This window comes from Perna viridis, chromosome 2 (assembly GCF_037379345.1).
Source record: "Perna viridis isolate PV_CMFRI_1.1 ecotype Kerala chromosome 2, ASM3737934v1, whole genome shotgun sequence".
NCBI lineage: Eukaryota > Metazoa > Mollusca > Bivalvia > Mytilida > Mytilidae > Perna > Perna viridis.
In genome coordinates, this window is record NC_142446.1 from 45,783,750 (window position 1) to 45,808,594 (window position 24,845).

The 24,845-nt window shown below is 32.2% G+C and overlaps 2 protein-coding genes across 10 annotated transcripts in view; one reads left to right on the forward strand and one right to left on the reverse strand.

The window, feature by feature from the left end:
• The window catches only part of LOC148625354 (ATP-binding cassette sub-family C member 4-like), a 107,262-nt gene extending 94,947 nt beyond the window's left edge, over positions 1 to 12,315 (reverse strand). For all 8 annotated transcript variants that reach the window (XM_088568822.1, XM_088568827.1, XM_088568821.1 and 5 more), the window contains exon 1: positions 12,158 to 12,315. In XM_088568822.1, coding sequence (XP_088424948.1) covers positions 12,158 to 12,231 — 74 coding nt within the window. In that variant the 5' untranslated portion in view covers positions 12,232 to 12,315. The remainder of the gene's footprint in view (positions 1 to 12,157) is intronic.
• On the forward strand, positions 9,504 to 24,584 carry LOC148625356 (protein MIS12 homolog). 2 transcript variants are annotated; one of them, XM_088568830.1, is made up of 8 exons: positions 9,504 to 9,522; positions 15,749 to 16,097; positions 16,751 to 16,909; positions 17,608 to 17,675; positions 19,434 to 19,532; positions 19,826 to 19,969; positions 20,416 to 20,536; positions 23,044 to 24,584. In XM_088568830.1, exons 2-8 carry the CDS (start codon positions 15,761 to 15,763, stop codon positions 23,142 to 23,144), a joined length of 1,029 nt encoding a protein of 342 aa, XP_088424956.1. In that variant the 5' UTR covers positions 9,504 to 9,522; positions 15,749 to 15,760; the 3' UTR covers positions 23,145 to 24,584. The 2 variants fall into 2 exon arrangements, with proteins under 2 accessions (XP_088424956.1, XP_088424957.1); XM_088568831.1 differs by lacking the exon at positions 9,504 to 9,522 and adding an exon at positions 12,493 to 12,607.
• The last annotated feature ends 261 nt before the right edge of the window (positions 24,585 to 24,845 follow it).

Below are 24,845 nucleotides of genomic sequence, written 5' to 3' on the forward strand. Positions count from 1 at the left end.
TGTCCTGACTATGATTTTGCAGTATCATCAGAGGTCTACATTAATTTTTATGAAAAAGACTTTATACTTAACCCAATGTGTTAATTAAGAATCTTGTGTTCATCAGTCCATGATGAGTGCATCATCTGGCCAAGGCTTCAAGACAGAAGTCTGTTATTTGTCAAATTTGTTTGTATTCTGTAGATATATCATTGATAGCATCTTACCCAATTCTAATAACTTTCTGTAAATTATACTTGCCTCCACAATTATGGAGGCTGACATGTTGTATAGAGAAATAGGATAACAGCAGGGTAACTGTCAATGGGCTAATGTTATTTAAGAATTGAATGTTTCATTTGGATGTTTAGCATTAACTGTAGCCTAAGATGCTGAATCTGTCCTGACTATGTTTTTGTCATCAAAGAACTACGTTTGTTTTCATGTAGAAGTCAATGTCAATTTAAAAGATTAATACATGTATGTATAAATGTATGATGTCTGATGTCAATTTAAAAGATTAATACATGTATGTATAAATGTATGATGTCTGAAATTAGTTAACTTGCCCTGTAACAGTAAACTCATAAAAATGATTTACTGTGTCCTAATGGATATCAGCACAATTTACAGAAAGCATTAATTGTTAAAAATCTATTTTTGCTTATGTGGTGATTGAAATGTTAGCAATATAAAGATAGGTAAAATAACCTTTTTTTATTACCAAGATTATAAAGTATATATTTCTTGATTATCTTGAATGATTTGATATATGAGAGGTGTCTATCAACATTCTGACTCTACATTTGTAGATTTCAATAAAATGCAAGAGAACACAACATTTATTGTTCATTAAATTCAATCATACTACCTTCCTGATGTTTTAGGCTTGCACAGAGGAGAGACGGTACTCTTCATATAAAAATTCTCTCTAACTGTATTTTATATCCTGAAGTCTTTATGGATTGCTTTGCAACCCTGAATGGTTGGCACAATTATGGACATGTCATTCAAGCTTGATACCATGATAAGAGTATGACCAAAATCAAGCAAGCAAATTTTTTGGCATTCAAAGTAATAAAATTTGTAAAGGTTTAATTTTGGTGGCAGATATCTATTATAGGAAAAGATACAAGCAAATATAATTTCATTTTACAAGATATTGTTAAAAATTCAGACAGAATGATGGAAATGATTCCAAATTTCCACAGCTGACTAAAACAACTATAGCCACAAGACATGACTGGTAAAAATTAGATTAACAAGGACTGACAGAATCACGCTATTTTGATGAAAAATGGATACAGTTAGCTACAATGTATGTAAATGCCATATTTTTTTAATACTGCTGAATCAAAATTGGACAAACTTGAAATACAGTGAAACCTGTCTAAAAAATAGTCTACATAACACAAAAACCTGCCTAAAAATACTCCACATAACACAAATACCTGTCTAAAAATATCCTACATAACACACAAACCTGTCTAAAAATACACTATTTAACACAAAAATCTGTAAAATACCATTTAAAACATAAGAACCTGTCTAATAATACCCTACATAACACAGAAATCTGTCTAAAAATACACCACATAACACAAATACCTGTCTAAAAATACTCCACATAACACAAAAACCAGCCTAAAAATACCCTACATAACACGCAAACCAGTCTAATAATACCATAAATAACACAAAAAAACTGTCAAAAAATATTCCACATAACACAAAAACCTGTCTAAAAATACCCTACATAACACAGAAACCTGTCTAAAAATACTCAACATAACACAAATACCTGCCTAAAAATACCCTACATAACACAAATACCTGCCTAAAAATACCCTACATAACACGCAAACCTGTCTAAAAATACACTATTTAACACAAAAATCTGTAAAAATACCCTTTACAACATAAAAACCTGTCTAAAAATACCCTACATAACACAACAATCTGTCTAAAAATACTCCACATAACACAAAAACCTGTCCAAAAATACTCCACATAACACAAATACCTGCCTAAAAATACCCTACACAATAAGCAAACCTGTCTAAAAATACACTATTTAACACAAAAATCTGTAAAAATACCCTTTACAACATAAAAACCTGTCTAAAAATACCCTACATAACACAGAAACCTGTCTAAAAATACTCCACATAACACAAAATACCTGCCTAAAAATACCCTATATAACACACAAACCTGTCTAAAAATACAATATTTAACACAAAAATCTGTAAAAATACCCTTTACAACATAAAAACCTGTCTAAAAATACCCTACATAACACAACAATCTGTCTAAAAATACTCCACATAACACAAATACCTGCCTAAAAATACCCTACATATCACAAAAACCTGTCTAAAAATACCCTACATAACACAAATACCTGCCTAAAAATACCCTACATAACACACAAACCTGTCTAAAAATACCCTTACATAGCACAAAAACTTGTCTAAAAATACCCTATATAACACAAAAACCTGTCTAAAAATACCATAAATAACACGAAAACCTGTCTACAAAGACACTTTTATATGAATTTAAATATATTTTGGACCTCGGTAAACCAAACACCTGTCTAAACCAAATAAATTTTTAAGTCCGAAAGGGGTTCAGTATAGACAGTTTACATAGTACATGTATGTTTCTATGGCTTGGTTTACATCTGCAATAACCTTTATCTGAACCTTTGATTACATGAATGAGTAATCAAGGGAACCAAGGTTATAGCGGTAATCAAAAGAATGTAATCCAGGGACATAGACCAGACATGGAAAACAGACATACACAACAAAGAACATAAAGTAACTAAAATCATACATACAAAGTAACAAAAGTAAATGAGCAACTCGGACTCCACTAAAAACTGGGAGCATGGACCAGGTGCACCAGTAGGGTAAACGTCCTCTGCTTTTCTAGAAACTCCTGCCGAGTTGCTCATAAAAAGTCAAGTCCTGGGTAGACAAACGAGGAAAGGAAAACCATGACCCGTTGAATAAATCAGTTTTCATGGTGCTGATGGATACACCATAACGATCCACGAGTTCATGATGACAACCATAAAACATCTGTAGTGATGACTTCAATCTTGTAGCAACATAACCCTGTTCCAGAAGCCTATTTGTTAGACTTCTAGCGCGATACAAAAAGTCTGCATAGTTTCGGCAAGCTCTGGCATAATGTATGAATTGTGATATGAACACTCAATACGCAGGAGCCGAAGGGATGTTGCCACAGATGAAAGGACAGCTGACAATTCTGAATGAAAAGTCATCACATTTGTCGTAAAGTTTGGTCAATAGTTTTCCTTTACCATCAATTTCTAAGTGTAGGTCAAGATATGAGGCTGACTTCACAGTGTCTGTAGTATCCTTTATCTCAAGTTCTTTTGGGTAGATGCAATGTATTAAATCCCCGAAATTAGGATTGTTTAAAGATAATACGTCATCTATATAGCGGAAACTGAGATTGAAGGATCTAGCCAAACGATATTCTTTCTTTCTGATCAAATCAGCTATAAAGTCAGCCTCATAAGAGTGAAGAAATAGGTCAGCAAGTAAAGGAGCACAATTTGTTCCCATTGGAATGCCGACCGTTTGTTGAAAAACACGTCCACCACACTGGACAAATATGTTGTCGATTAAAAATTCCAGCATTTTGTAAACATCTTCCTCTGTATATTTGGAAGATGATTTGGAATTATTTCTTACAAAGTATGAGGAATCTCTACCAAGAACTATATATTTGTATCTAGGTGTACCATCTTTTTTGGAAAAACAACAATGTATAATGTTTTAAAGTCGGGATTTTAATTGAGTATGGGGAATAGAAGTATACAGTGTTGAAAAATCATAGGTTTTAATGCTATTATATTCAGATAATAGTCTTGAACTGATTGTCTCCAAAAGATCTTTCGAATTTTTCAGGATCCACATTGAATTAATACCACTACGGGAGTAACAAGTGTTGTGGTAGGACTGCAGACCCTCTTTGACAGTTGTGAGTATAGAAGTTAAAAGTTTTGAAAGAGGTTTGGTGGTACATTTTGCAGATCCAGCTATGAAACGTTGTTTGTATGGATTCTTGTGAAGTTTAGGAATCCAGTACATAGACAGTAAATCACAATCATCGTCCTTGGTAGAGAGACCAAAAGAGGATAGCACAGATTTATGGTTTTCCACAATCTCTTCTTTGGAGAGAGTGGTAGCAGTATAGGTCTTATCACTGTTATTATTTTCTACGTCTACCTCTGATAATAAACATTGGATATAAATTGTTTTGCAGACAAAAACAATGTTGTTTTGGGCTTTGTCTGCTGTTACGACAACATATTTTTCATGTATAGTAGACAATGTTTTTGCTACATCGGGGTCTTTGAAAACTGATGTAGCCTTGGCACTCATTGACCTACTTAAAACTTTCATTCGTTTCAAAATTAAAGACCTCATGGCCTTTAACCACTCTGACAGAGAATCAATGTCTTCTTGTTCTCGTTTTATCCATTTTCTTGCATAGTCCTCGACGGCATCCATAAGAACTTTAAAGTTATAATTCCATTTTATGGAGCCTGGTTCACGGTACTTGGGACCTTTAGAAAGGATATTACATAGAGATTCGTTTTCGATAAAGGTTAAATCTCCCATAACGACGTGACCAGAAGGACCATATTTGAATGGAGAGCTTTTGCAAGAACAGTCAGGTGGTTTAGCCTTGAAGTCCTCAATCTCGAGGTTCTGCAATAGCCTTTTATAATTGAAAATTTTGGATGCAATGGGTGAAGTATAGGAATATGAAATAATTGGTATGGATTTGTCTTTGAAATATGGGGGAATTTTGTTGGTAACGTTTTTGTGATGGAGGATGCTAGCCAAATTAATTGCATCTATACCTTTGTTGACAAACGGTAGTGGAAGAAATGATTGTTTTTCTTCATCTTGACTTTTCACACAAACTGGTTTAAAGAGTCTGTGGAAACCAATGTCCAAAATGATGGCAACAAGTCTGTATAATGATGAGGTGGGGTCAGAAACAGGAGTGTCAAGACTTGTTTTGTAAAGGGAGTGTAGTAGAGTGAGAGGTATAGAATAAAGTTTGGTTCTAATGTGATTAAGTCCAAGAGGTTTTTGTATGAAAGGAAGGAGACCATCTATGGAGACATCATGTAACTTATGTGACATATAGTGGCGATGGCCATGACTCCTTTCCCGTCTTGGATTTTTGTCAAATAAATTTATCACATTCATGCTATTGTTATATTGGCTTGAAAGGTTTCCTATACTTTTGATGTTGTCATTGCATCCATAAGGTATTGTCAAACGATATTCTTTCAAATCACATTTACTTAAATGAAGTTGCCTTGAGTTTTTTTTCTAAGCAACCTTGTAGCAAGGCCAATAGCAGAGATATTGACATAGTTTTTTCGTTGCCAAAAATCTAAATATTCATTTAATTTCAAGGTTCAGATCAGCAGTTCTACAAAAAAATACTGAAGTAATGAGTTTTTCGTTACAAAAAAAGCAGCCATGTAAGATTAGTGGCACTATTCTCTGCAGGCATAGATAAGTTGTGCAAAAGTATGCAATGATTCCAGAGATAAACAATAATGCTGGAATTCAAATACCACTAAGCATACTGAAATCATTCAGCATAGTAGCAGTATCGAATTATTTTTGTGATATATTTGGAAAGCCTTAAGCAAAAGAACTAATAATGGTTAAACTTATAGAGTACTTTATATCAGTTTGGCAAAATGAAATTTAAAACTGAATAATTTGTTTTTAATTAATCCTAGATATCTAGATATTGTGCTTTCAAGTACATAATGGACTATGATATAGTGTAAACATTATAACACATGGATTATATCATATTTAGAATATGTCTATTAAACACTCTATTGTGTATGTAGATGTCTCTGTTTCCTGTGTTAGTTCAATGTTTAAGTAGCAGTCTAAGTAGGAATCATGCAAATTCTGTATAATGTGATACACCTAAAAAAGGCTACACATTTTTATTTTTTTTATCAAGTTGTTTTGTGGATGTATATGATGAAATATATCATCATTCATTCCAATCTGCCTGCTCTTAGGAGATAATCCATACTGAAAATCTGATAGTTTCTATTGTGGTCTCACTGTGTATTATGATTAAAAGTAGTCAAAATAAAGCTAAGAATGTGTACTTTAAAATCATATATGTAATTAACTACAAAAGTGTATGAATATTGTTTACATGTGTGAGTATTTTGCCTCCATGCTGTAAGTTAGCAGAACAGGTAAAAATGTGGACTTTCAGTATTATTTATTCAAGTAAATTTTGTGAAGAATTTCTATCATCGTACCATTAGCATAATGATTTTGGAAGCCTTACTTTCCAAGCTTCGCAACGGTATGCAACTTTAAGATGTCATTTGTCCTGGGAATTCACAGTGAGACTTTGAAAATTACTTTTTTTAACATGTAAAGTAATGGAAACGTTAGAAGTGGTTAGTGAGACCTGTACTTTAGTGTCATTTACAGAGTTATCTCCCTTAATTTTGAATTTTACAGTACATTCTATATATTTTTTTATCTGCTAAGAGCACAGGTTGTATGAAAAGCCACATGTTAATTTCTGTTATAACACTTTAAACAAAATATCAAAAATAAAAATATGTATGCATTCCAACCAAGAATCACATTTCGCATGATTCTTACCTGGAGTGCTACTTAAGTACTTTGATTTTGATGTCTCTGAATTTTCCCTTCTACTTTTGACAGTTTAGTACTATGGTATTTCCCATAATATACAGTCAGAAATATATAATGAACATCTCTCATGAGAACTAAATAATCACATGAATAGTTAAACCTATCTTTTACAACATAGTGCAATAGAAATTATCTTCTGTGCAGATATAATTAATAATACAATCACAAAGGTCAAATACTGAACAGTTGGGACGAGAATGGACCATCAAAACTTGATTCAGCTTTGAATTTGGATTGAGATTATGTTTTACACAGCATCATACTACCATCAAAACTTGATTCAGCTTTGAATTTGGATTGAGATTATATTTTACACAGCATCATACTATTATAAAACTGTTTTTCCAGTTCCGCGTCAAAAAATTGTCAAACAGGAGGTGAATGTCACTTGAGTCTAAAATAATTCCAAGACTTGCATACCTATATGTGTATGTAGCTTCTATCAAAATATGAATTGTCATACCTGAGTAGGTGATAAGAAACCACACCATGATCACTCTACACCTTCTGCTTTGAAAGTTCATGGTGTAATAATCTCTGTCTTTTTTTTGTTTTTGTTTTTTTGTTTTTGTTTTGTTTTTATTTTGGTAAGGAGCAATTTAGGCTTCCCACAATATTAGAATATGACATTTGCTTTCTCAACTATTCGAAAATGGTAAACAATTTTTTTACATGCCCAAACCCAAACAATGATGCCAGTATGCAATAAAAATGCTTCACAGGGCACAGCTTCATATGACTAGTGGTCAAACGATGAACAGCTGGAGATACTATGGCTACAATATTCTCACTGTGAAAATAATTTTACCAGAACTGAAGTGGCAGCTACATTTTTGTATTTAGCCCATAATTCCTAAATGGTTCAAGTCACTACATCCAAAATGAATCCCAACTTTCAAATGGTGGGTATGGCATTTCATGGTAAAATTTCAAAGAGATCCATTCCTTTTTACTTAAATTACAATCAAATGTATCATCTGGAAATTAAAAAATGCTTGTTTCTAGCCACTTAGTGGCCCTTTTTTAAATGTTTCAAGTCATAACCCCAAAAATTGTTCCCTGAGCCTTCATTTGGTGGTATGGCACCTCATGAAACAATTTCAAAGACATCCAATCAAAGATTATGGTCACTTGTAACTAGATTTACAGTATTTATCATATTGATCATATCTCACCATGCTAAAAATACTTCATAACTATAACATAGTAATAAACAAGTTTAAATTGACCTCAACCTGTCAAAACATTAACAGAATCTTAATATCATGTTCAATGAACTTCCCATCCTTCAACTGTTAAAATTTTCTACATATAGACCAATGAAAAAACTTTGTCAACAGACCCAGCTATCCCACACCCCTACACTGAAGAGGAAAAGATGTTCTATGAATGGAGGTTTTCATAAATAGATAATTCAAAAATAGAAAAAAACAATAGACCCTTTGGTGTTAACTATGGGATAGACTATGAGCATGCACAAAAGGGTCTACTGGACCACCTTTGACCAGTGAAAAAATGTTTCAGTTCTGAATTTCAAGAAACTTAAAAGTTTACATGTACATTTTAACATGTAACATATTACTTAAGTGACCAAAATTCCATGGTAATATGCATAACATTAATACATGTTTAGTCTTTATTACATGTTACATGTACATGTATGTACAAAGTTTTGTGAAATTCTCTTTTAGTAGTTAGATAGGAGTTGTGATGACATAATGCTTCCGCAGTATACTTCAGGGAAACTACATGCAAGTTTTAAGAGGCAAAACTCCAAAAAAAAATCTGAGGGACTGAAATTCTCGAGCAGAGTAAAGAGGCTTCTAGACCTGCTTTCACCTGGTAACATACTTGTAGGTACAAATTTATCAAGGACTTTAGTTAAAAGCTCTAACACTGCTCAACAATAAGTTAATATATGTAAATGCAAAAGTAGATACACCAGCTTATTTATATATTTCACAAACATTTTTTATATGTTAACTAGAAAAGGGATGCCTCCACACTCCTTTTTAACACAGCTACCGCATTATGTTTGGTTGTCAAAATTCATTCATGATAAAATTGTTGTGTCTGAGAGACACATTTGATTCCCTGCATGTATTTTCTGATATATATAAAAGTCTATTTATACTTACAAGCTTTAATTCTTTAGAATGGCGACAAAATTATGATCAGACAAAATGAGTCCAACTGTCCATAAAGATGTCAAATATTGAAAGAAATCAAAACCCTGATAATATGCACATCTTCAATCCATATGTAATCATTCTGAAAAGTATCAACTTCCTAACCTAAATACTGTAGGAGGAGTTAAGCTGAATAACTATAAACCCTGAACAGGACAGACAGACACACAGAATTACAGACGGAATTACAGACGGAGGACTGACAGGGGTAAAACAATATGCCCCAAACTGGATGTTGCGGAGCATAAAAAAAGGTTTACGAACAAGAGCTATATATGTACACAGTTGAAGACTTTAATGCATATTCTTTGTAAAGATTCTTAATATGTACATGTACAAAATGTATACAATGTACTTTTCACTACACATACTTTATTTATAAACAATTTTTATCAACTTTGATAAGTGTCTCAGGAAATTAGCTGTAAGCCATTACAATTGTGTAACTTCAGATAAATAGCAGTATAAAAATATATGCTTTATTTCAACCAGGATAACCAACTCCAATTAACATACATGTAGACCACACAGATGACTTTATGAATATATATAGGGAACAGCATGTATCATCTGTTGTTGAAATTGTGAGTTCATTCAGCTTTCAATCAATGTACATGTATTTGAAATACATATCTGATTAAAAAATTCAATTAAAAATCCATTAAGAAACAAATTCACTTATGTTCAAATAATTTATCACAGAAAACAAAGAAACAGAGAAATACATTTTGTACATGTAGGTAATGGATAACCCTGCCTTACATGCATAATGTGACTGCATAATTTATAAAAGATATGACTTTCACACATAAAAACTTGTAAAAGATAAGACTTTCATATATAAAAACTCAATCATTTTTTTGGGTATTCAGTCTTCATGAAAGTTGAAAACTGTTGTAGGACATTCGGTTTGGCACTTATAAAATTTTTGTCGGACTGAACACATTTATGCCAGACTAAACTTTTGAAGGAAAAATTAACAAATGCTACATGAGGCAATTGATGATACCTTTTGAGTAAAATTTCTATTATATTTTGTTCATGTTTTCATTTGTTCTTTTGTCATTACTTGTTTGGTACATGTATGTTTTTATTTTAATTTTGTTACAATGATGCACTTTAGGATCGAAACATGTGTCCTAAATTGTTGACCTCTATCATATCTTTGATGACTCTATTTTAATAGTTTGCTGACATATATTTTTTTTGTTATTATTATAAGTTTTTACATGAAAACAAAATTTTAAGTTCAGTTTTATTTCATTCTCAGCTTAATTCAAAATCATTTCGAAATGAAACACTTCATTTTGAAAGTCCAATTATTCATCATCACCATCATCATCATCTACATCTTTATAATATAAAGATGATACAGCGATTTCATAGGCGTATTAGAGAATGTTTTTCTTTTTTCCCTGGCTGGGCATCATCATGATATTTCAAGTTATCAAAAAGAGACATGGCTTGTTTACATTTTCATGTAGTGGTTCCCTATATATTTCACACGACACAGCCATGTATATTGACTTAGTATCACGCCATTTCATTGGATGTTATTACCAATCAAATCGCATAAAAAATCATTGCAGTGTCGTTAGTAATAATTGCCGCACCTTCGGTCCGATGGTAAAAATGGACCCATCGGACCGTAGCAAATATTATCGGACTGGTCTGGCACTTTCGTGAAGACTGGGCATTACACATCAAATGTTGCCCATTTACAATGTAGCACTTGAAGTTGCTAATCAAAGCAAGACTTCTAGAATTGCAGTGACTTACAGATTATTTCTAATGCAGGTACATGTAGTATTGATGGTTTGTTCACTCTTTGGCATACATGTTAATCAGTGTTAACTTTGGAACAGTTCATGTGGAAGATTCTCCAGGAGAATCTTCCACATGAACTGTTCCAAAGAGAATTATTCTCCCTCACTGTCATTGTTTCATGTGGGAGATTTTTATGTAAAAGCGTATTTTTGGTGTAAAAATTCAATTATTTAGTACTATCCACAGAAAATATTGTAACTATAACCAAAAATCTCCAACTATTCATACATTTTTTATGTGAGAGATTCTAAATTTATCTTTGATTCTGTGAGAGTCTCCCTTTCCCAATGTTGGAGGATTAACATGTATGCTCTTTTAAAATGGACTGCAGCAGCACTAACATATTTTTTTATTTCAACATATTTTTCCATAGAAATTATTTATAATTGTACACTTTGATTAAAGGGTGCTACAAGGACTGAAAGAATTCAGAGAGAAAAATTGTTAATGTGTTCAGCTACATACATTTACAAACAGTATTGTAGATTCAAGTACATGTACTGTCCTACCTAAAACCTATTTATGTAAGACTACATATAACTCAAATGGATAAGGTGAATATGTCAAAGAGACAATAACTACACTGGGGTAAAAAAATGTCAGCTCAAGGCCACCCATAGGTCTTCAATGAATGACAAGGAAACCCTCACACTACAGAGCAGGCTGCAGCTAGCCCGAAAACAAGCACAGGTACAGAGAAATAGTTCCCCTATATACTCAAGCAACATAAAAGTGAACTGAAATTGAAAACAAAACAATACCGGCACATGCAAAGGCAAGGAATTCCTGAGTTGGGACAGGTACGAAAAATGTGGCCGGGGTTGAAGAACTTTGGCATGATCATGAACCTCCCCTTTTAAACTTGGCCAGATTTCCCAGATGTGCGTGAAACGTGGCATGTTTCTAAACATGGTGCACTATTATAGTTTTCGGTCAGCTTTTCCATGTTATTGCCTGACAACCCCAGCATGTCTACGGTACCCCATTCCACTGCCTGGAGCACACAACCCAGCTACTTTGTGGTAAGAGCACTATAGCCTCTGGCCTGGGTTCTGTGTGCTATTTAGTCACCTTTAACAACAAGCTTAGCACTGCTGCATGCCTATTTTTTTGATACCCCAACCTGCACGGGGAATAGATGTTAGGAAAGGAGCGTTAATACTTCTTTACAAAAGGGGGGCTTTAGACATCAGTTTAATACAAGGAGTTTAAAACGAATCTTAGCTTTAACATCGATCCTAATCCAAACACTTATAAATGTCATTATATACATATGTACTAAATAAGTTACTGTACATTTATTTGGAGACCGGGAATTTCACAATTTTCAATTTCAGGAAAAAAAACTTTCAATAAATTAATATTTAACAGATTGTCATATTACCAACTCACCAGAAAAACAATTTCGACAGTGGATTCGTTGTCAAAGTTGGATTTGGGTTGTGGTGTCTTAACGTCTCATCCATTTCGGCCGATGTTCTAAATTGAAAGTTTCTGTTTCTACTATTTCCACATGGTTGCACAATCAGCTGCAATTGATCTTCTGAGACGCTTGTAACATAATTCAGAAATTCATTCTGCAAATCGCTCAGGAAACTATGATTTGTTATTTTTAGAACAATTAATCTCTTCAATATGCTAATTACAGTAAAAAAAAAACTCAATTCATATTGAAAATTTCATTTATTTATTTCAACGCAAAAATATTACAACAACTAAAGGTTTATCAAAACGTTAAAGCTTACATTATTTTTAGAGATTATAAGACGACGCGCCAAATTTTGAACCCTAAATCTAGGAAGATGACCTGGTGCCCGTTGTTTGTTTACATGCATCTATTCTGTAAGATAAAGAAAAGACCAGACTGTCACATAGACAATTTTCTCAGTATTAATTACATTTTTGTCGTAAATTCCAAACCTGGCCCTAAATTAGCGCTTGAAGTTAGCCCTTATTTTTTGCCAAAATGTGCTGGACAGCCTGTACACAGTCACAGGAATTTTTTCCCAAAGAATCATTGTTACAGGCCTAATGACAGTAGTGTACAATTTAAAACTTAATGGTTTGATACAAAATGTGTAACACATATCAGTGCAAACTTTTCATTGTACGAAAATACCTTTTTCCTGATCTCTTCATTATGGTCTGTTTTTTTGCTAGATGAGTTTTAAATCATTATTTTTGTATGCACCTTCAAGTCCTGGCAGTTACAGTACATGAGCTGATACATGCAACAAAAATTGTAATCGGTAATCGATCACCGGTCAGTCATCGATCCGTCAAACCGATCCATTTAACTGGTGATCGCATCAAGTGACCACAGAGCGGTCATTGTATTTTACCGTTTTTGTCGTTTTCTTTGTCAATTTTACACATATTTATACTATGTAATATATTTAAACATCAATTTATACTTTTATTTTACATTTCTTTTATTCAAAACAGATCTTACGTCATTTTACATAACGAAACTGCAATCAGATTGGTCATCAGTCATCATCCGTCAGGGATCAATCAGTTAACGGTCATCGATCCGTCAAATCGTTGTATGGATCGGTTCAAGGACTGTAAGGACATAGTGTCCATAAAGTATACAATGCTTCTTATTTTTACAAATTGCAGTTTAATCTTACACATTGTCATAATTTGTCAATTTTAGTTTGCAATACTCAATGTACCTTTATTGATGTAGTTCATATAGGCTTTATAACATTATTATGGTTCAAATGTCAGTATCTTTCTTGCTGTCTCTTCCCATGACATTGACAGCATCTGCTTTATGATGTTTTATTGTATAGGCAAAGTTCCATTCTTTGAAATTGTTTTTCAGTCCCACATTATTTATGTCAGAGATATTATAAGAGTTTAGCAAAGATGTAATTTAATGATAATGATAAGATTAAAATATTGAATTACATCTTTTCTAAACTCTTATAGCAAAGTGTCATACAATAAATGCTGTACTTTTGTAAATGAGAATATTATCTCTCTTTCATAAATGATGTGGGTCCCAAAAACAATTAATGAAAAGTTACACAAAGCTCAAATTTGTGATAAACACATGTTGCAAGATAAGAAATTGACATTATTATCCTATCGAAAACGTCTTCAACCACCATATACATTGTAGCATGATATTTCTAGTTGACTGAAAATACATACACATTTACAAAAGGACATGATAGCAACAATATTACAGCTAGTTGAATAGACCAGTTCCAATTTCAATACAAATTTAGGTAGGCTAGTGAGTAATTTAAATTGCTCTCTAGGTAGAAATCTGCTCTACATTACACCAGTCTGTCTTACTTAACTCCTAGAGAACACCTGTGTGATCTTTTGGACACTGTCTTATAATTTTGAATAGCTGTCAATTATGATGACCTTAACCTTTGAATTTGCCATTAACCATCATAATTGATAGGTATGCATAGTTAATGTTTGTTTGTTGGGGGTTTAACGTCCGAGCAGCAATATTTCAGCTATATTCAGACAATGAACATGAAATGGATGATACAATGAACATGAAATGAAAACAAAAAAGGATGGGTCACAAGGATAATAGGGTCAACAAATTTTGATTGCCACTGGAAAAAGGGGGGATGGGTAAGATCGGGCAATTTAGCCTCCTTTGGCGGAGCGCAAAGGTTCCTACTCCTATCAAATACCACAGCAGGGTTCTTTAACATGCGAGGAACGTGGCATCTTTCCCAACACGGTGCACCCCTATGGTTTGCGGTCAGGTTTTCCGAATTATAGCCTGACAACCCCAGCATGTAACACGCCAGGGGTACCCCATTCCAACACCTGGGGCACACATCCCAGTTGCTCTGTGGGCAGAGCGCCTAGCCCCCGGCTAGGTTTCTGAGCACTATTTAGTCGCCTTATACGACAAGCTTAGCGCTGCTGCAGGCCTATTCTTTTATCACCCGGACCTGCACGGGGTCTGCATACTTAATAGGCAGTGTCCAAAAGATTACACAGGTGTTCTATGGTAGTTAAATGGGGCACATTGGAATAACGTAGTATAGATTTCTTCCTACTCACTAGTCTACTTAAATTTATATTGATATTGGAACTGGTCTATTTCAACTAGCTGTAATTTTTTGTTTTGGAAAGGTACATGGTATGAAATGTGCAACTCAAAATTACTTGCATCAATTTCACAAAAAATCTTAAGTGTAAGTTGATCAGAAATAGTGATGTCACAATAGAAAAAAGAAGTCATACATTTTTTTGTACCTTACAATCAATTTTACACTTACAACTTCTTGTAAAATTGACTGCAGACCCAAAAATTTGTAAATCAGATCAAAACTAGTAAAGATCCTTACTCAGTATTACTGGTTGCTGGCTTAGATATTTACTACACATATTTATATGTAACCCATTTGGTTGCTAGGTATCATGCCCAGATTAACTTCATGGTAGACTAAATTCAGATGCTCAGTGCTTTAAGGTCATAGCTTAACTCAAACTTCAACACTTCTTATTTAAAATACCTTCAATCTTTCAAAACTTGACACAAAATCTTGAAATGAAGTTTTAACCTCTAAGTGTTCAAAAAAACAAAAACAAAAAAGTGAGAAAATAAAAATTACATAGTTGGAACAATACAACTTTCAGTTTTACATTATGTACCATTTGAAAACAGAAAATAGAATGCACATCCATGATATTCATGAGTTAAAATGAATTAAAATGGTCTTTTTCATGTACATGTATCTTAAGCAATTTTCAGACCTTAATATTCCATAATAGTGAATGTTAGCAAAATAGTATTTGGATACATGGCACTGGTACCACTTAATACATTTGCACCAGTGTTGTACCAAATTTGATATAGAAGTTGAATATCTGACAGTAGTGAACTGGATAACCTCTTTTGATATCAAACTTAAACTGAAAATGCATTTTGAATAAGGAAGAACTCTGTAGAGAATCAACATAGATTTTTTCAAGTAAATGTACTTTCTTTTTTAGGGATCAATTGAAATGTCAGAAGATAAGAATAGAAAGAGAAACTTGTCTCAAGGAGATGACCATGATTCTAGAAAACGAAGAAGCATATGTCTTGAGGATGAAATAAACACAGAATCAAGTAACATGATAATAGATTGTGTAAATGATGAAAAGGCGCAATCAAAAATGGCAATAGAAACAGAAGTACAAGAAGTAAAAGAGGAAAATGAAAGTCCTACATCAGCTACACTCTTGAATGATAAAAATAGTCTTGATTCACTTGATAAGATGGCTAGTGATGTTCCCACTGATATTAAAACATTTTCTGATAAAAAAGCACCATGTACCAGTAGTTCCAGTTCTAAAAAGGGTATGGTGAAAGTAAAGCCAAACAAAATAATATGTCTGTTTCCTGCTACCCAATCTACCCTAGTTTTTTGTGCCTGCCTACCCTAAAGATTTTATAGCCGTTATGGCTCAAGCATTGTTAAAGTCTAGATCATTTCCCCATTAACTCAATGTAAAATGTTTTTTTTTGAAAAATTAAGTAATTTCCCTACCTACCAATCCTAATTTATTTCTTGTTGGTATCAGGAAACAAGACTATTATTTTTTGCCTAGTTTCATTTTTTTTTTCTTTTAATTTTAATTTGATCGTGGTTAATCTTTTCCTCATTGTATATAGTCTAAAACCGTCACTTATATTTTACTATAGCCACTTAGCAGGTACATGTAGTATTCTTTTTTTTTGTTAGTTTGTTTATTAAGGTTTGTTTGTCTGTATGTTTGTTTGTTTTGGCTTTTGAAATTTAATTTCTGCCAATATGTTGGATATAAAGGGTACATAATTTTAATACATATACAAGTACATGTACTGGTACATGTAAACTTATAAATAATGGCAACTACCGGTAGTATTGAATGAATTAGTGGTAAGATTTTTTAGTACTTTGACTATCACATACATGTACATATCTAAATTTCAACTACTAAAAGTTTCCCGAACTTTATTTCATTTCTCAGGTCAGAAAGTAATGCCATCTGTAAGTGACTCTGTTTTTAATGATGGATCAACATTGAGAAGTGCCAGTGAAAGTGAATGCAATGAATCAGATGATGACCCACTAGATGAATATGAAACACAGTATTTTGGTTTTACTCCCAAGTCCTTTATGAATGGAGGTAAATAAGGTTCTTGCATACAGATTTAATTTCAAAATGTTATTTAGTTTTAAACACCACTATATAGAAACTATAACCATTTGAAGTCATCTTCTTTAAGGTAATACATAACAGAATGTATGTTCTTCACAGACAAAATTTCAATAGTTTTTTTAACCTAGATTTTACCGTAACAATGATTTGTTTTACATTTTTGCTATTTACATTTGTATCTATTTCTTATTTTGTCCATTTTTTATTGTAGAACTTGTAAAATTAACTTTGTATTCAATGGAGAAGTAAAAGTTTTAGCAAGTTACATTATCCTCACTACACCCACCCCTGACTTTGAGTGGGGGTTTAATAGTAGTAGAGGGGTGTCCATCCTTCCTTGGGTTACACAGATACCAATCTCCTCCCACACTACTACATGGAATTTCATGAAGCTTTCACCGAATCTTTATTACATGTGTACATATTGCCATTGTGCACCTTTTATTTTAAATTTTGATCCAAATCAATTTTGAGGTCAGGAGGTGCATGTTATCAAATGGGAGAGTGGGGGTTTAAAGTTGCTCACAGTTTTTCTAGATTTTATATAAAGGTGGGATCAGATCACTAATGTTTAAACTGAAAGAAGTAGTGTTCCTACTATGACACATGTTCATGATGCTTTCCTGTGCATAAGTTTCATTTGTTCTGTTGATCTTAAATTTCAGTATACAATGCTTTAGCTGAGTACAGTAGAGAAAGTTTAGCTGCTTTTACACAATACATAGATAAAAAGGTTTGTTTATAATTCACACACTGTAAAAATGTTGTAGATGTTTCATGTTGTAGAATTTATCTATGGAAACATTTGTTTTTTATGGGTAGAAAAACAGAAAAATCTTCTTAACAAAATCATACAAAAGTGTTTTCATACTTGCAGTCTTATGAAAATCATATAATTGACAAATGATTTATATTGCTGTTTTTCATGAATTGGTTTACTAATCCTAAATATATAAACAAAAAATCCACAAAATACCAGTTTGAACTTACATGTAGGTGCTTTGGAAAGATTCTTAGTTCCTGCTTCTTGTAAGACTCCCTTTGTGCTGCTCCAGTTAAAGTACGATGAAAGAGGAAGCATGTATGCATATTCAGTAGCCTAGTTTTTACAACAAAAATTTATAATGGTTGAATTTTTATTGAATGAAATCAAGAGTCCATAACTGTAAAAAATGCTGGTTATTGACCAACAAATTTTGCAAATGACCAACAACCATTTTCCAATATCGGACATCAAAAATTGGAAACCCTTATAAATTACAGTCTGCATGGTTTTATTTGTGTATGAACATCCTGTATACCTGTCTCCTAATTGTTTATTGGAAATTAATTGACAGATGTGTATCAATATTAGCCGATGTCCTGCCACCTGTGACTGCGATTTACCTGTAACTGATTTGTTGATTGCATAATTAAATTAATGGTACAAATGCAGTACCATTGCGTATACAAATTGATTGAAGTGACACAGAGGATTTTCATACATTAATAACTTGATTTGATTATGAAAAAGCTTGACAAATCCATCATTTTCTTGCCAATCTCTCAATGGTAATGAAAGCACATGGTGCTGAAATCAGCCATAGTTTGTAGTTTTCAGTTTATCCATTTAATTGTTTTAACACAGAAGTCAACAACCCATTTAAATCAATATACAAAATTTATATGCAATTTTTTATAAATGATCAACTTTTTTTTTATCACTTGGAAGTTTTCGGCTGTTTGCCGATGTGATAAAAAAGTCAGAGAGATATAATGTTTTGTTTACATGTCAAAAAGTCCACGTGTGGTTGAAACCAAACTCGTTCACTTGTTCCAATATTTTGTAAAAAACACAGTATATGATGAAACAACAATAATTACAATTTTTATCTTCAAATAACTATAAAAAAGGTTTTTTTTTAAAGTTTATTCTTGATCTGAGCATGTAAAAGATGTGACACCAACATCTACTGAAGTTTGATAAAATGGCCGACATAGGCTGTCAACATTTCCAGACCCTTGTGTAAAATATACTTTCAGCACAAATTCATGAAGTTCTGTACAGCCTCAGTTGAAGCTACTGTAGGAAATAAGGCTAAAATTATTTTGTTTGCCAGCCATCCTGTAAAATCCCTATTCAAAAAGTTTTTGTTGGTGGAATATAGACAATCTTTCCTCTTTTTTCTTGTTTTTGTTTCTTCTGATTTCCAGTTTATTTTTTATTCATATTTTTTTTCTCTGTCACTTCAAGAGCTATTTTAATCTTTTTGATAAGTATTGCAAGATAAACAACAAGATTTCTTAGTAATAGAAGTATTATTTAATAGTCATCTTTTATATTAATCTTTTGAAGTTCAGACTTGGAATAATTTGGGAGAGAGAAAAAAGTATTTAACTACAGGTACCCAACAACCTATTTTTTTTAGCATTCAAGCTATGACAAAAAGAAATATATATATTTTTTTTTAAAAGTTGGCTTATCATAATTAATTATTGTTTGATTATTTAGTATCCAAATCAAATGTCTGCCAGCCAGCTCCAGGAAGGTAAAGAAAATATGATGAAATATATTTTAAAGAAATTGAACAGATCTATTGATATTTTAGAGGTAAATATTTTATGGTTTTAATATTTAATTTGTTTGTAACAAAGATCTATAGTTAAAATGAAATATCAACCATTGATTTTTTTTTCCTTCTACAGAAAAAAATAATTTTTTCCCATAATTACACAGAAAACTTCAGAAAATATCACTGACATGCTTAGATCTGTAAAGAGTAGATTTCCCAGTGTTTAAGTAGATATTGTCATGCCAGATCCATTAAAACATATAATGTACTTGGGAAAGCTCTATTTTGAGCTATAATAATACATTTATATTTTATTCCCACTTTGTTTCAGCAATACCTTATGACAAATGTGTTCAAAATACCAGACCATGTGGTTTTACCCGAGGACCAAGTTCAAGTAAATAGCCAGTATACAGAAGAAGATGAAAAACAGTTGGATTTAGAAATCAAGGAGCTTGAAGATAAAATACTCACTGTAAGTGATGAGAAGGCTTACAAGTACATGTATATAACATGTAGAATGTTTTGAATTATTAGACTAGTATATCTGTTAGGTTTTTGTCAAATTTATACTGTAACCATTGGAATTGTAATATGGTACATTATAAAGTTTAATTGTAAAATTTCAAAATGAGAGTCAAATTTAACTCGGTCACAATTTTTTGCAGTAATAACAGGGGTGGAAGCATGATTTCTGGTTGGGGTGAAATACAATTAAAGGCTTATTAAAACAAGAAATTTTTCAAGCAGATTTTGTTAAAAAAAAAAAATTAAAAAGGCACAAAAAAATTCCCAATTTTAGTGGGAGAATGTGATGTCCAACCTCTTATGAATCTGCGGCTGGCAATATTTCAAGTATTTCCATTCACAAATCTGTGATACTAATGGAATAAAATATACCTCATTGGTCTTCATTTTTAGATACGTTATGCCAATGGTGTTCTGAGACAAGATTTAGGTAAAATGGATGAAGTACAATCTTTGTTTGAGAAATCTGTAGAACAGATGGAAGTACTAGAAAAACTGGCAAAAGACAGTGGTGGTATGTGTATAAATATTGCAAATGATTAGTATTACAAGCAGTGATTTAGCTAGAGCGAGTCACGTTAGTCATTGACTAATCAAATAGTCAATTGATTAATCAATTTGGCACAAAAAGATACAAAATTAGTCACATTTCATATGATTTTCATCAAATTTAGCAAAAGTGACTCATGGTTTCAAAGTCCTGGGTAAATCACTGATTACAAGTAGTTATTGCAAAACTTGCATTCTATAATTTCTTAATTAACAGTACGTAATTCACCTTGAGAAAAAGGGAACTAATTCAATTTTTATACACCCATCTCTTAAGAAATGAAGTATTATGGTATACCTGTGTCATTCACACCTTCACACAATAACTAAAAAATGCTGCCATTAATTTTTGTGAGACTTTGGTGGATTGTTTCTTTTGATTGATGTGAGCACCCTATTAATTTTTATAAATATCGAAAATTACAATTTTTCATTTTTTATATGTTATTGGACTTTATTCGTTAAAAAAAGGCTGATTACAAAAATACCGAACTTTGTATTGGAAGCTCTGAAATACATGACTTCCTGTAAGACTGAGGCTTCCAAGCTATGACTTAATTTCTCATTATTAAAATATTGTTATGAGGACTTCTACCTCAATTATCAAAGATCTGTTCAGCAATTGCATTGTAACTTTGGTGAATTATCTCTTTGTGATTTTACAATTTAGATTTATGGAACTTTATTCATTAAAAACGGAGGAATTTTCACAGTTTTCAGACTATAACTCAAAAGTGGTTACACCTATTTTCATAAAACTTTAGTGAATCATTTTTTATTGACTAGAGCACCCTTTCAATTTATATCTGTTTTGGATTTTTCATTTTTGAGTTAAGGGGTCTTATTCATAATAAGGGGATGGGGGGTCCTGTATTTGTTCAATAACCTGAAAATCTTCAATCAATTTTCTTGAAACTTTCTTGATTAGTTTATATCTGTTAGTGTAAGCTCCCTTTCGATTTTTATATAATTTGAATTTTACATTTTTGAATCATGGGACTTCAGATAAATTCATACAAATATGGACCAATTTACTGTTTTTTTTTACTTGAACTAAATAATAATTCCATCAATTGCCATGACTTTGTGAATAGATTATTTTTTTTTGTATTCTGATATAGGCTTTTGATTTTTTTATATCACAATTTGCATTAATAGAAATAAAATGCTGGAATCTATAGAAATCACTTTGTCCGTCTATCTGTTTTTCTGTTCATGTTATCTTTCAAAAGTTGTATTGCAAGTATTTAAGTTATTTGACTGCTTCCATCTGGTTAAAATATTTTTCTGTTTCATGCATTTAATCACAATCCCAATTCAGAGGTTGAACAAGCTTGAATTTTGTGTACATATTTGCCCCATTTATTCAGGGTTTGACCTCTGGGCATATCTAGGTGTGCTCTGTGAAGCATTTTATTGAAAGTTGTAATCTACCAGTAGTCCACAAATTTGATAATGTTTTTAGTTATTCCAGGAAGTTGAACACTTTACAGTGTTTTAGGATTTTACTTTCCCTTTGGAAGGTAGAAAGCTTGATTTTTTAAAGGATTTGTTAAGTTTGGAAAGCAAACTTCAAGTGTGGGAAACTTTTTTTCATTCAGAGTTTTTCCATGGAGACCTGAAATTTTGAAAAATCCTAAAACACTGCTTTAGATTTAACACTTGTATATTACATTTTCATAATGATGTAGCTACTTTTTGAGAGATTTTTTGTCAAAAATTGTTGAAAGTGTAGTTTATAATGTTAAATTACTCCATTTTTTATTTAAAGGATGTTTATTAGCAGATACATATATTCTCTTTGGTTGAGACTTCACCCATAACAAATAGGCAGTGAATATTGCATGCATTGCCAGTTAGTTATGGCTGAAGTCTCAACCAAAGGAAGCATGTGAGATTTCCTGGAACACTCAATTTATTCTAATCTAATGCAAAGGTCACCTGAACAGAAAGTAGAATGGAGCGTTGTTAGATCCTACATGCAGTAACTGAATGGAACAATGGATAGGTCAAATTTTAATTAGATTGGATTCATTCCAGTGTTAACAATTCTAATAATCTCTTTTAAACTATGTGGGTCAATCTGACTTTGATTTTGAGCCATTCCTGTTTCAGACCCTGACATATATATTTTTGATTAACTGACACTCCATACCTATAAAAATAAAAGTTTCAACTGTTATTGTATGTAAAGGAATTTAATTATCATATTTCCTATATTTTTCAAAGTCAAACAACAGGGTAGATATATATAGTACCCAATATGTATCTCAGTTTTTTTATACCAGTTCAAAGTAATGTTGTAATTAAAAGGAAAGTAGCACATTGTGCCTCTTTTTCTATCATAAATATTTTTAATATATATTAAAGTTTTTAATGGAATTTAAGAAAATATATTATTTTATAAAGAACAAACTCAGCTTCTAATCCTTATTTTGTGGCAAATTATTTGATGTGTTCCTTTTTGTTTAGTTTCAGATATCAAGAAAGACACACTAGAAGCCATCAGTAAAGTTACAAAAATGATTGATTTAGTACAGAACTTAGAAAATATGAAAATGAAGACAAATTGATGAAAGGTTACGAAATAATAGACCTACTGCAAGGCCTTGATGAGGCAAACTTATCTAATGCCCTTATTTGTTCTTTGTTTGTAGTGCATTGAATTAATTCATCAAACATATTAGTAAGGATTTTAACAACAGCATTACATTTTATAGAATATCATACCTACCTAGTACATACATTGTATCCCGTCAAACATCAGGTGGGGATACAGACAGTTGAACTATTCAGTGTTTCTTGTTATTCAAAAGAAAACATATATGGACTAGGTTGAAGAATCTGTTTGGATTTTGTCCGATATGGTTTGATTCTTAAGTTATAGTTGAATTATTTACCATTTCTTTTTTCTTTGCTTCTGTTTTTGTGTCAAAATTCTCCCAGGAGTTACTGTTCATTATCTCTAGTGATATCTGACTAAAATGTTTAACATCACCTTGTAGATAGAACTACTTTGATGTCTGTCTACATTTCCAGCAAATGAAGGATTTTTTTTTTTCTGTATTAGAGGTTATTTTTTTTTAGTGCAGCAATAAAAGCTGAGTGGCGCTGATTTGGGGTACAGAGAAGGACAAACCAAAGCTTAGCCTAATTTGGGGTACAGAGAGGGGGAAACCAAAGCTTGGCCTGATTTAGGGTACAGAGAAGGGCAAACCAAGAATAAAAATAATATATGTTGTAAAGTGGCTCAAATTAAACATAAATAAGAATGATGAATAAGTGTACAGTAGACAAGTTTAAAAGGTTAAAGCTAAATATAAATAAAACATAAAGATAGACTTGTTAGACTGCAGGTAAAAGTTGACATCATTGGTGAATCCAGAGATTTATAATGGAGGGTGCTTTCATAAGTGGGACATACCACAGACACCCTCCTCCCTATGGACATTATCTTTTTTTATAATAAAAAATAGATTACTGTATGCAGGGGTAAAATTTTGTCTCCATCTACAATCCTTTATGTATGATCTGTTATTGTAAAGGAGATTATATTAAATTACTTTCTTTTTTCTTTTCTTTTATTTCAACCAGATCTTTGGTGGATTGATTTTTGTTAGTTGGTAAAAATGTATAAATGTACACAAAAAGCATCTCTACACTGTGAAGATACCAATTTTCCTGGATTAGGGAAGAAACACAAATTCGTGGTTTTGAGATATTCAAAATACACATCAATGTATATTTTCTTTTCGTCTGGAACCATATTTCGTGGTTTAACCTATTCTTGAAAAACCACGAGAATTGGTACCTCACGAACAATAGTGTTTTCACAGTATGCTGTCAGACTAATTTCCTTGCTATACTAAAGTGTGATTACCTCTGTTTCTGATTACAAGTTTAATGGTACTAAGTCACAAAGGGTATATTGGGATTTCAGATAGCTTGCATGTGTAAAATACATTATTTGTACAAAATGTTCATATATATTAAAAGTATTTAAATATTTTAAATGCTTTTGTTATTTTGTATGAGATTCTTTTGCAGGCCAATTTATTTTATCTCACCTAAGCCAAATGTCCATGTACACAAGCAAATGTGCCACATATGATAATCATATGTTTCGGTATATATATGATTATTGCATGATAATCATATGATAATTATATGTTTTTCACAAACATATGATTGTCCTATGTTTTTAAGCCAAAATTACCATATGATGATCATATGACTATCATATGTTCAATATCATATGATTGTCATGTGATTAC